Source organism: Lonchura striata, chromosome 1A (assembly GCF_050655825.1).
Source record: "Lonchura striata isolate lonStrDom1 chromosome 1A, ASM5065582v1, whole genome shotgun sequence".
In the NCBI taxonomy this organism is placed as follows: domain Eukaryota; kingdom Metazoa; phylum Chordata; class Aves; order Passeriformes; family Estrildidae; genus Lonchura; species Lonchura striata.
This window is the reverse complement of record NC_140741.1, coordinates 66,002,423-66,015,805: the sequence shown is the minus strand read 5'-3', so window position 1 is coordinate 66,015,805 and position 13,383 is coordinate 66,002,423. Positions and strand designations below refer to the sequence as shown.

Sequence of the window (13,383 nt, the reverse complement as noted above, 5' to 3'; positions counted from 1 at the left end):
GTCCTGGCAATATGTGCAGTTATTTAACCCATTGCTTCAGCAGAATATCTCCCTTTTTTTTGTTCTTATGTTCAGTAAATATATTAGAATCAATGCAGTTTCATGGTACAACAGGCTGAATAAAGCAATCAAAGTGTTAATTAATTTTCAAGCTCTCAGATGTCTGGAAATCTTCCACAATGTCTACAAAAGTTTACAATAGCAGAATACCATAATAAGTAAATTAGTTCCCAAGAGAACCAAGTATAATGCAAAGTACAGTAGCAAAATAGAAAAACCATTCAGAAAAATACCAGCAGTGGTTTCCATTTATAATGGATTGAACGAGCAATTTTTACTTCATACTGATATGCAAAGGGACATCTGCACATTCATTTATAATTGGATGATAAGAAGCTCTGGTAACTTGCTTTCAGATGATGTGACCATCTCCTGGGATAGTGCAGAGTCTGAAGCCAGAAAGGAAATAGGAGAGTACCTGTGCTCCTGGTTTACATTGAGCCAAGTCCCACTTGAGACCACTGTGGTGATAATTTTTATAGGCTACAGACTCTGCAGAGCAGATAGAGTTGTTCAGCAGGAACCTGCTCAAAGTCAAAATACTTAATGAGAAGCCACCCTGAGTTCAATGCCAAATTAGTCTCCCTGGTCCTGCACCTTTCTTCCACTGAGTCTCAGTAGCAAGTTCTTGATTCTGAAAGAGACATTCTCAGGAGTGCAACAGGGCAAATAAAAGTTCAGTTCTTCAACTCTACTATTTGAACATTATGAAAACTTCTATTTCATGTGGTTTTCAGATTTTCATCTTTGTCTACATCCTGATCAAATTTATTCTAACATAAAAAAAAAATATATTTAAGTCATTTTCTTTAGCAAGATTTGCCTTCCTTTAGATAAGCTCCCTTCTAAAGGTAGCAATATTGGTGGTCTCTTGAAGATAATTATATAAAAATGTAGTAACTTTGAGAAAGTCGTGTTTGAAGTGAAGCTTACCAGAAGGTCCAATAGTCTGTTGTTCCATAACCTTCCCTAAAAGGTTCCTTCTGCCTTTTTGCTCTCCAGGTCAAGCTGAACGAGAGGATCATAGCTACCGAGCACGGGCTGCTGATCCGCTCTGTGCAGGACAGCGACCGGGGCCTTTACCACTGCATCGCAACAGAGAACAGCTTCAAGCAGACCTTGGCAAAGATCAATTTCAAGGTGCTGGATTCCGAGGTGGTGGCTGTCATGACTGACAAGTGGTCCCCTTGGACCTGGGCCAGCTCGGTGCGAGCACTGCAGTTCCACCCCAAGGACTTTGTGGGGGCTTTCAGCCACTCCGAGATGCAGATGATTAACCAGTACTGCAAAGACAGCAGGCAGGCAGGTCAGCAGAGGGAAGAATCCCACAAGATGAGAGGGGACTACAGTAAGCTAAAGGCCCTTATCAATAGCCGAAAAAGTAGAAATAGAAGAAATCAATTACCTGGATCTTAATTTTATTTTATAGTAATAGATATTTTTGTCCTCAGTGTAGGGGGCTTATATTTGTCTATTGTGAACAAATTTGTGCAAATCTGATAAAAAATTAAATTAAAATCCAGTAAGCCTCATGAAAGATCTGTCTCCCAATTAAATGCAGTGTAACCTAAGAAAATAACTCAGAGCATTTTCTTTCCTAGATGCTTAGTGACTCTAGGTTGAGCTCTGTCCTAGAAGCAGCACTGGGTATTCATCTTAATCCAGATTCACCTTTAACATCTCAGTATTTAATTACAGCTGAATAGAATTTTTTACAAAATCAGTGCATTGTCTTGCAACTCTGGAACTCTACCAAGTACTCATGGTGAAAGAATCTGGGTTAAGATGCATACTTAGAGTAGGATGGTACTAAGATTTCCTTGCACTGTGTTTAAGAACATGAGTTTCTTCTTGTTTACTGCTCAACATTGGGTTTACAGCTTTCAGTCATCGATCAAATCACGTGAATGCATGCGGATAGGAAGCAAGTAAAGTGTAGTAGAAATGTTTCATTTGCTCAGAGGTCAAATGAAGGAACAAGCAGAAGAAAAACAAAGAATTTATACTTTATCAGAGTAAGCACTGATTATTGTGCATAGTACGAGTTGTAATAAATTAATGAGTTCTGGTATGTAACTTAATATCTCTGCTCATATTGATTTTTATTAAAATAGGGAGTCCTATAACACTACATAGCTTTATAAGTCGCACAAAGGTAACATGAGAATGTTCATTATACATAAAAATTTGAAAAACACCTAAGTGACTTAGGTATTTTAGCTATTTTTCAAAGGATTACACTCCAATTTCTTTTTAAAGGACAGAATGTAGATATACAGTATAGTGCTTGTTCAGAAATGAAAACTATAGATTATCTTTATTCTGTTCTATGATTAAATTGGAGCTGGTCTGCAATGTGGAAACAAGTCATAAGTGTCTTTGAAAATTTTAAAATATTATTTTTTCAACTGTTTTCTCAAAGTTGCAAATATTTAAACTATAATTTTCTAATTAAGCCATTCCCATTTTCCAGTCTTTGTACCCTTATTCTTTTCCATCTTATTTTCCCAATTTGCTCCTATTTTCACTTCTCTGCTAAAAAGAGATGAGGAAAAGAAAAGAAGAAATAAAAAGGAATGAGGGAAAAATAAAACTGAAAAATGGGTTTGGGCCAGAAACCAAAAACTCTAACTTGAGAGGCATGTTCAAGCAGAAATCTGTTGTTTAAGAAGCAGCTGTCAGGTCTACGGAAGCAAGTTTTGTTGAAAATTGGGTGAGTGTGCACCAAGCCATCCTGGGAAATGCAATCACTTTTTATTTTTGAGAAACCCAAATGCCATAAAGAGGGACAGATCATCCACCCTTTGACTATGTAAGAGTGTTCTGGAAGCCACTGAGTCTGTTCAAACAGGGATTAAAAATGTATGAGTACCCTAGAAAAATCATAATTATTTATGCCATTATACAAAAATATAAACTGATGTTCAGCTCAAAACTGAGCTGTGTTTAAATTTTGCTTTTATTATAATAGTGTTGGGGTAACTCTACAGGGCATGGGGAAATACTTCTGGGTGTGTGCCTGTGTGAATTCAGTTTAATGCAATGAAGGTAGCACTGGTATTTATCTGCCATTAGCCGGATTGTCACTTTATCACCACCTCATGAAAGAAAACTGGGAAATTAGCCCTGATCACACCATTTAAACAGTCTCTAAATGCCTTTGATGCTGGTGGGATCTCTTTGAATTTAATTTGTGTGCTTACTGCTAGCATGGCAGTGCCAACCTGCTCATATTTTGCCATCTAGTTAAGTGCTCCCCTTACTCAATGTGTATTTCTGCAATATTTAACCATTAATAACTAAAGCCCTTCTTATGGAAAAGTCAGGAAACTTTCTCTGACCTCCATGAGATTGAATTTTACTCCAAGATCTGGCAAAGTAGGTTCTGGAGAAATCTGGATTTTTTGTTGTTGTCGTTGTTGTTGGGTTTTTTTGGTTTTGTTTTTTTTTTTTTTTCCTTTTTTCTTTTTCTTTTTTTTTTTCTTTTTCCCCCAATATGACTGACTTCTGAAGTGTGTAAGTGGCAAACCAAACATCAAGTGCCATGAAATAGATCCACCTCCTGGAATGACACTAGTGCATATTCTCTGTATGCTGCCATGCTCTTCCTATCTCCCCAGCAGATTCACTGTTAGTGTGATACTAATGTGTATTGTGAGGATCATAATTGCTTTCAGATGGAATACAGTGATTAATAGATATTTCAGGGTACAAATTGCCCTTTAAGTGGTTAGGTACAGCGATATTTTAATAGGCCCCCATTAGGCCTCAGAAATTACAGTTACACTGTTTTCTACTAGAATATTGGCAATAAGGGTTTCCATTAAAACAATCAGCATAGCTCAGAGTTTCATATGATTATAAAATAATATTTTTAAAGCTGCTTCCTATACCATTATTATGGTATGACTGTTTAAGGGATTATACTTAAACTAACATTTTTCCTGCTGCATGAGAACTCCAATATATAAATATAATAAGCTTCTGTCAGTGCATAACTGGTCCAAGCTTCCATGCTTAGGAGCCTTCCCGCATGTATAGAGAAATCAGGAACCAGATGCTCAGCTGCTATAAACAAATAATTTCCTTGCTGTCCTTACGGCTACTGGGGTTGATATCAGCTGAGTGTTTGGCCTTAAATGTACAGAATAGACAAACTGAAAATTTTGTTTAAGGTAGCCCCTCTACTGTAGGTAACAACAAAACTTAAGACTGTAATATTATTTGTGCTATTTAATACTTCCTATTTTGAGGATTTCTAAATAATGTATATAATTTTATTCCTTAAAAAAATGCAAAAGCAAACTGACTTCTAGGCATAACTTCACCAAATGTAAAGGTATGTTCTCTGCCAAGAACTTCACTGTGTACTGGTATTTTTTTTTGCCTTTTTATTTTGTGTAGTTTGTAAAGTTTGCTGAAATCTTGACCTAACAATGTGTTCTTCGCAATTGTTGTTACTGTAGATATGCGTGTTTTATTAAGAGAATCTTGGTTTTAAAATTGTAGGTATGTGTATAAGTTCCTAGCATGATGAAACTGTCATGACAGTGAATATGCATCATATAGTGTGTAAGAAAGAACAAAATGTAGTTTAACATAGTACTATTTAATTGAATATCTAAAATTCCCAACAAAATAAAGTGTGTTGCAACAATTAAAAATTTGTTGGTTCCCCTTTATGGATGTGCACTAAAAAAAGGAACTTCTTTTTTAAATTAAGAACAGAGCCTGAAAAGCAATTCTGTAGGTTTTCCAAATAAGTACAAGAAAATATTTGGAGCATCAGGTATTGTAGCTGGTCAGTTCCAAGCCCTGCTCTGGACTGAAGCCCCAGACACCCAGACACAGAGGTAACAAGGAACTCATGAGGAGTCAGAGATTACTTCTTCCAGAGATTATCCCATATAAGCATCTTGCATAAAAGCTTTATTCATTGTTTAAAAAGAGAATAAAAAAATTTGTTTCCTCCTGGGAGTATAAAAGAGGGGAGTGAAGTGTAAATGCTTTTTTCTTTTATTACACTTGGTGGGGGGGTGAAGTATGTTCTGTGAAATCCTGATTCTTTCTGGCATTCTCCAGGCATCTCTGCAGGGAGGACAGGCTACTGGGGCTGCACCACAGGGAGTCACAGCTCTCTCCCAGTTTCCTGGCTTGTTCTTGGAGTGAAATAACCTGCCTGACACCTACAGTATGCTCCTTTTCCTGCAGTTATCATCTGAGCAGTTATTGCTGCTCTTCCTACTGGCCATTTTTCCAGATGGATTTTAACAAGAAAGCACAGGTCCTCATCAGTTCTTTGGGATGATAATTGAAAATTAAATGTCACAAATACTGACCTTCACAACAAGGTTCTGTATGGTTAAACCTGGATTTTGATTTCCCAGAGAGATAGGTTGCTGCAAGGCTTTATGAGGTGTGAGTGGATGACCTCACTCCAGGATTTCCTTCCTGGCTGGTTCCTAGATGTGCTGATATTGGATAGTTACCTGCTCAGCACTCAGACCAGTCTGGGTCAGAAGCTGAGTTTTCAAGCACTCCCACATGCTGTAGGAAATGTTTGGATAAGGCTCCAAACAGATGGACATTTACAGAGTTTTACACTCTGAGAAACTTTTCCCCCATCTAATCCTCTGTTTGTCCTGCTCAGTTTTTTTTTAGTGTTCTTCTTCCCTGACTCCTGCAGGGTTCAGCACTTAAGGTTTTCATCCCTTGGCCCCAACCCGTGGCAAAACAAGACATAGGGAGTTCTCTGGACGTCAGATGTGAGAACTCTAGGGGTCTGACGCTTCTCCCTTGATTTTTTAATGTCTGTTAGATCACTTTTCTTCCTCTTTTATTGGGAGACACTGCTTTTTCTAAGGGTTCCCTTCTGGTGGCAAGACCATTCTAAGGTTTCCCTTCGAGTAAGTGCAGGATGCAGAACTCAGGCACTTCCTCATGGGGCTGAGCAGTGTCAAGCACAGCCTCCTCCAGGCAGGAGGAGGAGATGACCAGTGAAAAATGTTGCCTGCACAGGAGGGGCTGCCAGCACTGGTGTAGCTCCCAGTGCTACCAGATTATTGTTGCCTCTGGAATTAATTGTTGCCTCCAGAATGAAGTCAGCAGATGTAATTCTGTTGCGCAGGCCATAAAAAATAAGGATGTGGCATTGTGACTTTTGCCTTATGCAATGGACTAGGTCTCAGGAAAGCAGTGGTTCTTTATCCTTTGCATTGCAAGTGGCTTGCTGAGCCCTTCTCCTGCTCCCCAAATGAGTCCAAGTGCTCTGAGCCCAAGTACAGCCACACACAGATACCAGTAGGTCCCAGATTTACATGCATACACACACCTGCCTGCATACAGAGGAGCTTTGCTTTCCATGCAGTACTTAACTTTCTTTAACATAAATATCCTCTTCTATTTCCACATGGGCAGAATCAGTCCTCACAGTCCCAAAACACCAACAGCGCGTAGGTATTGCCATCACCATCTCTGAGAGCATTTTAAAGACAAGAAATTAGTCAACAAAAGCTCTTCTATTCATTCTCCTTTCTAACTTACCTTGTTCTGTACTGTCTCAACAAGAATTTCCCTTTAGCATCAGCAGACTAGCACAGTGTAACTAATAAAAAATGTGCTGTCATTTAACATGTCTAATCTAAACTAAAGACTGAGATTTAAAGATGCTTTGGCATTCTGAACACACCAAGAAGCAAATTCAACACAGCTGGCTCAGCAGTCAACAAATAATTACTCTACAGTGATAGACTGTCCTATATCCCAGGGTTCATTATTGAATTCCATATACAGCTTTACAAAGCAAACAGCATTTGTGTATTCTTAGCACTTTATCAGCTTCATTATTCCTGATTTGAATGCCTGATAAACGAACAGCCTCATATGCTGGCCTTATAAATGAATCTGAATGTTTGCTGAGCTCCACATTCAAGACAGTTTAGGCAAAGGGATTTCAACATATCCAACATTTTATAGAGCCATATATTTTTTTCCAAAGGATTTTTAGGAAACAAAAGCTAAATTAAAAAATGGTCATTATTGTTGTCTGTGGTAAATGAGCATTGATAAAAAAGATTGTTTTCTAGCTTGTACAGCAACATGCAGTGTGGGGAAGGAGTAAGAAAAATGCATTTGCTTAACCTTGGGTTCACAACCCTTTGGATAGTTGCTGTTCCTTGGCTCTTTGCAGTAGTCCTTTTTCCAGTATTTGCTCTCCCTGTCTGCATTTCAAGGCCCCTAAGAGCCATGCAGTTTTTGCTTTTTTTCAAGCTGGCAACTTAGGACATAATGTCCAGGGCATCCTTTCAGGCTTTTTGTATAATAAGACCTCAGTAAAAGCTTTTGCCTATGATATCTGCCTGGGAAATTTCATTATTTGATTCAATATTTGGAAAAAACTTGTGATATTTGTAAAGCGTTGCTGAAAATGTCACAGAGAGAAGGAGAGGACCCCAGAAATAAAGAGAGCAATGGAACATGCCATGGTACTTACCAGAACACTGTGAACATTTCCTCACTGCTTCATGTTGTTCTATGATGGACAAATATTATTTTCATATTAACCTTGAAAGCTCAATTTTCACATAGGTTAAAGCTCACCAAGACTAAGGTCTTTTCACTGCTCATAATGAGATTCTGGTTGAGACCTTTGAAGAGCTTTTATGCCCCTCTTAATTTTGCTTAAAAATTAAGCCATTTCCTCCTTCAAAAGCTCTTCTTCCTCTAGGGTTCTATTCCTCCTTCTCTCTATGGGCTCTTCTTTATTCCTTTAACCTTTCCTCAGCTAAACCCATGCCAATAGTCCCACTTTCATTTAACTCTTTACATTATGACACTTTCTTACACCAATACTCAAAAATATAGTACCTTTTATAATGTTTAAAAGATGCTGCACTTTATGTGTTTCATCAAGTTTTTTTGGCTTTGTAGTGTCAGCAAACAAGATATAAAAAATATGAAACCCCTCCAAGGTGTTTGTAGCCTTTGAGCTTAAGAAGAAAGATTGGAACTAAACTACTGGCTACATGTATATGTTCACACTCAAGAAACATTAAAATAATATTTTGTTCTATTATTTTCAGCACTACATTAATGTTGCAGAGTGTTCTTTATTCCATACCTGACACTAAAACTATCCTAGCTAAAGGACTTTGTTTTGGGGAACTTGAAATATAGTTAAGGATATAGATTTAAAATATCAATAGATTATATTATACAGATCTTTTTGTCAGATTACCAGTCTTAAACACCTTCAGTTAAATTACCTGTAGGACAAATTATTTTGCAAATCAGATTAATAATGAAAATAATTAATCCAGGCTATCCAAACCAGTGAGCACAAAAATTGTTCCTGAGACTGTGTTCTTTGGAGGGGCAAAAGCTTTTGCAACAGAAGAGAAAGGTCATTTTTATTATTACAGCAAAAAATCCAGGTGCCTCCTTCACATATATGAGACAATAAGAAGCTTACAAGTTTTCTTCCTTTTGCAAGTTTTTTAAGGACTAGAAAGATTAATGGTATTTACCTGTATATGGGTTTTTTCCTTAAGAATGGATCTGTCCTCTGCTGTACCTTCCATCTAGAAATGTCTGAGCTATGAGGAAATGGTTAAAGCAGATCATACCATGCCTGCTGAGCTATCCAGGGCTCCACAAGTTAGGAATAATGTTTGGTGCCATTTGGTAACCACCTGGCTCTCTGGAGAATGCTAGTCATCCCCCTCCCTGCAGAGGGGCTGTTGGGGTGCAGCACGCACAGGCCAAGGAGCCCCACATGGAGTCAGAGACAGTTCATGTCCTAGTGTTGCTGGAGACCAGCTAGGGATTAACAAAGAAAGAATTGCTTTGCCAGTTTATTCATTCCTGTCAAGAAGGCAAGCTGTTATTTTGAAAGGAGCTAACGACACGATGGCGAAAACCATATAAGCTGAACAGAAACTTCCCCTGTATCCTCCAGCCAACTGTAAATTCAGCCAGCAGAAATCTTGGAAATGGTACAAGCTTTCCTGCTTTGAGAGCACTCAGGTTGGGGTGCCAAGAATAAATGTCCCTCTGAGGGAAACCTCTGAAGTAACTGCTGCTGGCTGAGCTGTTCCTGGCTGTGAAGGCAGAGCTGAGTGTGGCAGACAGTGCCATGCCATGCCAGATGCTGCATCCCCCTGGCTCTCTCTACACCAGATTTTGCCTTATTTGTCAGTGTGGGAAGAGAAGGAAATGCTGCACATCCCCTTCCTTTGCCTTGACTGGCAACTCTGGGCCTCTTCTATTTACTCCAGATACTCTTTGCTGTCCCAGAAAGCTGAGACAGTCATAAACACCATTTAACTGGTTGATTTAGTCAATTCACAGCTGCTTTTCATCACCAGAATATTGCAAAGCAACCATTTGGCCTACACCATTATTTTGAGTCCTTCTATGAGGACAGAGCATTAAATTGCACAGATTTGGGTTGTACCAGCATCCCAAAGAAGGGCATGAGAAGAACCAGGAACTCTGACTTGCAAATAATTCTTGGCAGTGCCTTTTTCAGATGTAAGATGGGAGAATAGTTTCTTAAATGTTTACAGCATGTTGCACACTTGTATTTAACTAAATAAGGTACAATATACTTTCAACTTGAAATTTAGATACTGATAAAAAAAGCAGAAAATATATAATTCATGAAAGAACTAGAATTTAATTCAAGGCAGTTCATGCAGAAATACCCTGTGTCTTAAGCAATGTCATAAACTCCTTGGCTAATGCATTCATAATCTTGCAATTTCTATCCACAGATCCTAGGAAAGATCCAGGGAGCAGTTCCTTGAAGACTTATTAAATTGCAGCCCAGTCCAATGCAGTCCCTTTCTCAGTTCCTTGAGCCTCCAAGTGAAAACTCCTCCTGACGTTACTCAGCTTGGATGAGTGAGGGCTGAAAAAGGCCAGTGGGATTTAGCTTTCTAAGAACCATGCTCAGTCTCCTCTTCCAGTGTCCAGGGTCTTCTGAATTGGAAATCTTTCTCACCACCTGGTCAAGGGTGATCTTATAAACTCTCTTCATAAATTCATTCCAAATCACTGAGAAGAACATTTATTTTCTGTGTTATTTATTTTAGGTTACTATGGTCATAGTTACCATATACAAATTTAGATTATTGCAAACATACAGTAATAAGAAAATGTTCAGAATATATGGAAAAGAAAAAAAAAAAAAGGAGAAAAATTGTCTCAGTTACATTAAGAAAAAATCAAACTCCAAAATTAAAATTAAATAATCTCCTACATATTCTGGCATTATGTAGAAATTAAAATGCACTCTGATGCTGATTTTATTTGACAAATCTCTGTCATACTGCAATAATTTTATTCCTCTCTATCATCTCCACACCCCAAAGCCTGGATTATTTCCTCTCCTCTGGATCATTAGTAAGGTTGCTAAAGAGTTTCTTCACTGGATGTTCTCCCTTGCAGGAAGAACCAGTTTTTTTCAGGAGCGAATGCAGTCCTAAACCAAACAGAGACACGTGGACAAATTTGTAACCCCGGCTGTCCTGTGACGGTGCTGTTTAGCCCATCAGCTCTAACACCACCCACCATCACTGCCAGTCTGATGAATTGTGGCATTTGGGACCTGTTTGCTGCCTTGGAGTTGCCTTTAAAGCTGGCTAGGTGGTGCTAGAACACGCTGCATCACATTAACGAGCATATGGCTCACGTCCTTCTTACTGCTGATCAGAGACTGCTTAAAACCTGGGTTTACAATGTGCCTCCTCACTTAAAAATTGTAAAGTGAGACAGTTCTACAGTTCAGTCCTGGACTAGAAACTATTAACAGTGCACTGCTAACTAAATAGTGTTTTGGTTTTAAGGATGAAATTTTTTGAAATGTAAATTTAAAAATCACTTCCACTGCCGTGGGTAACAGCTACTTGACCATGTAATAGGGCTTTGTAGCTCTAGAGGTTTGTCTTCATTAATAAAGGCATTTCTACCAGTTGTGCAGCTTAATTTGCCGTGCTGCCACAATTCTTGACCCTTGATCTCTCTAACTGTCTTTGCAGGGTGGTTCTGTGTTTTTCTTTGCTTGTTTGCCTGTAACTCACTTGGGTCCATATGTAATTTAATTAATATGGCAGAGCTGCAGATACAGTTGAGCAAAGCCTGAATTTATATTTTCATTTGGCTGGTCAGAAAATTGGTTGCAATTCAAAAGCAGTATGTCATTCCAGATCTCACACTCTGGTCTGTGGACAGCTACACATACATAGCAACAGCTGAAATGAAAATGCAACTCTGAAAGGACATTTAACCTCCAATATTTTCAGCTTCTCTTATCACCACTGACCCCACATTGCATACTGGCCTTTCCACAAAGATAAAAATGGGTTCAAGCTGATGAAAAAGGAGTTACAGCAAATAAACACGATGTATACAATACAGTCCTCATATTCTGCTTGTAAGCAAACAATTGCTGATATTTTATAGCTAGCCTTGGGAAGGTGATTTGGACCTTTGCTGGTGTGTGCTAGCTGAGTGCTGTAAAGCCTGCTGGAGCATCCTACCCCTGCACAGTGATTTCCAGGCACATGAGCAAGCCGACCACAGCTCAGCCACTGCCATGGAGGAAGCTCCATGTTTGTAAAATAGCAGCAGGTTCCCTTTCACCTTCAGTTTTAAATCTGAATTTACAAAGAGATTTTTTTTTTTATTTATTTTTTTTTTTTTTTTTTTTTTGCAACCCATGTTCTGGAGAAAAGACACAGAAAAAGGAGAGAACTGACACAGAGAAAACACTTTTCTGTTAAGGTAATATTGATACAGCTGTTTATTGCCCAACACACTGAGGAAAACAATACCTCAACGAGGTCAAAGGGCTTTCAAATAAACACTGACACACTTTCTGCAGGAGTAAATTCAAATTATTGCAGAAGGGAGTGTCACATGAATTCAGATCTCATTGATTCATTCACTCAGGATTTGCCGCTGTCAGTCTCCCTTCCTGAGCAAGAGGTGTTGAGCCTCACCACACCTTTGGGCTGCTCTGTGCAGAAGGAAGCTCTGGGCTGCATTTCAGTGCAATCAGAACAAGAGGGAGGTTTAAATGCTCAAAGAGAACAGAGTGTTGGTTTGTCTGTCAGGTGGCAGACCTGAACAATGTGCTACTGAGGCTTGTGAAGTTTCTTTTCTCCTTTCTTTTTTTTCCATGCAAAGCCAAACAACAATGCTTAGATACTCCTGCTCAAGATGCAGCAAGAGAGCTAATCTCAAACTGGTTGAGAAAAGCAAATAAAATCTCTTCTGGTTGGGGAGCAATTGACATTTGAGTTAGGCATTTTCAATCAACCTATGATTGAAACCAGAGAGGAATTCTTCCTCTGGAGGTATTTATCTGGGCTTGTACATAATCTGAGAACCGCTGAAGATTCATAATTTTTAATCAGAATAATACTTGTTGTGGAAGGCCTCAAAACTTCTAAGAGCTTATCTGACTTCTGTGCTCACCTGTGGGCACTTAACCTGATTGTGGCCAGAAAGCAGGTCAAGTGGGAGCTTTGATTTAGGCACCCAGAGAGAGATGCAATATATTGAAGAGACAGTTCTCCTGAAAATAGGTCCCATGGTCAATGCAAATTATTAATTCCAAAACTTTCCCTCTAGTGCTGGGCAGCCCTAAACACAGCAAATATTGTGAATGGAGCTACATCTTTCACGTTGCACTGTGACAGTCCCAGGCCTCTGCTCTTGGCCCTGGTCAGATAACACAAGTGATGGCCTTTTCTGGGTCAGCAAGGCAGGAGTCACGGGGCAGGACAGCTGAAAGGCTCAGCAATAACTAATCTTGCTTGGTAGATACACATGAATGATCATTGAGCCCTCTGTTGCTGAGGATCTGCTCCCAGGAGCTGCTTCCTCCACCTTATCCAACTTCCAGACCACTACAACAGCAGAGATACACAAACTTAATGTTCTTTCTCCAGAGTAACTAAGACTACCCAGCACACCTCTGTGACCACAGCACCTGATCAAACTTGATTCTAAATTACCTAATTTAATTGTAGGAAATGGCCTTTGGCCTTATGCCACTGCTTTTAAAAGAATTGCTTCAGCTCCAGTCATTATATTTATGCATGAACCACCCACTTTGATATGGAAATTGTTCAGCCCAAGGGGATTTCATTAAGTAATTAGGGAGGAGAGCATATAATGTCATTTGCTGTAACTGGATCTACAGAGTTAATCAATAAGTGACCATATGTGCATGAGCCTGGAGCATTTCAATACCCTTAGCATCCTTGTGAAAAAGAAAAACAATGCAAGAGGGATCTCCTTTATCTATGACACAAT

General features: G+C 39.0%; 1 protein-coding gene across 2 annotated transcripts in view; it reads left to right on the top strand.

Moving 5' to 3' along the window:
- The window catches only part of SEMA3C (semaphorin 3C), a 128,531-nt gene extending 120,387 nt beyond the window's left edge, over positions 1-8,144 (top strand). For both annotated transcript variants that reach the window (XM_085568366.1, XM_085568367.1), the window contains one exon: positions 1,063-8,144. In XM_085568366.1, the coding sequence (XP_085424492.1) occupies positions 1,063-1,476 (414 nt within the window). In that variant the 3' untranslated portion in view covers positions 1,477-8,144. The remainder of the gene's footprint in view (positions 1-1,062) is intronic.
- Positions 8,145-13,383: the final 5,239 nt, after the last annotated feature.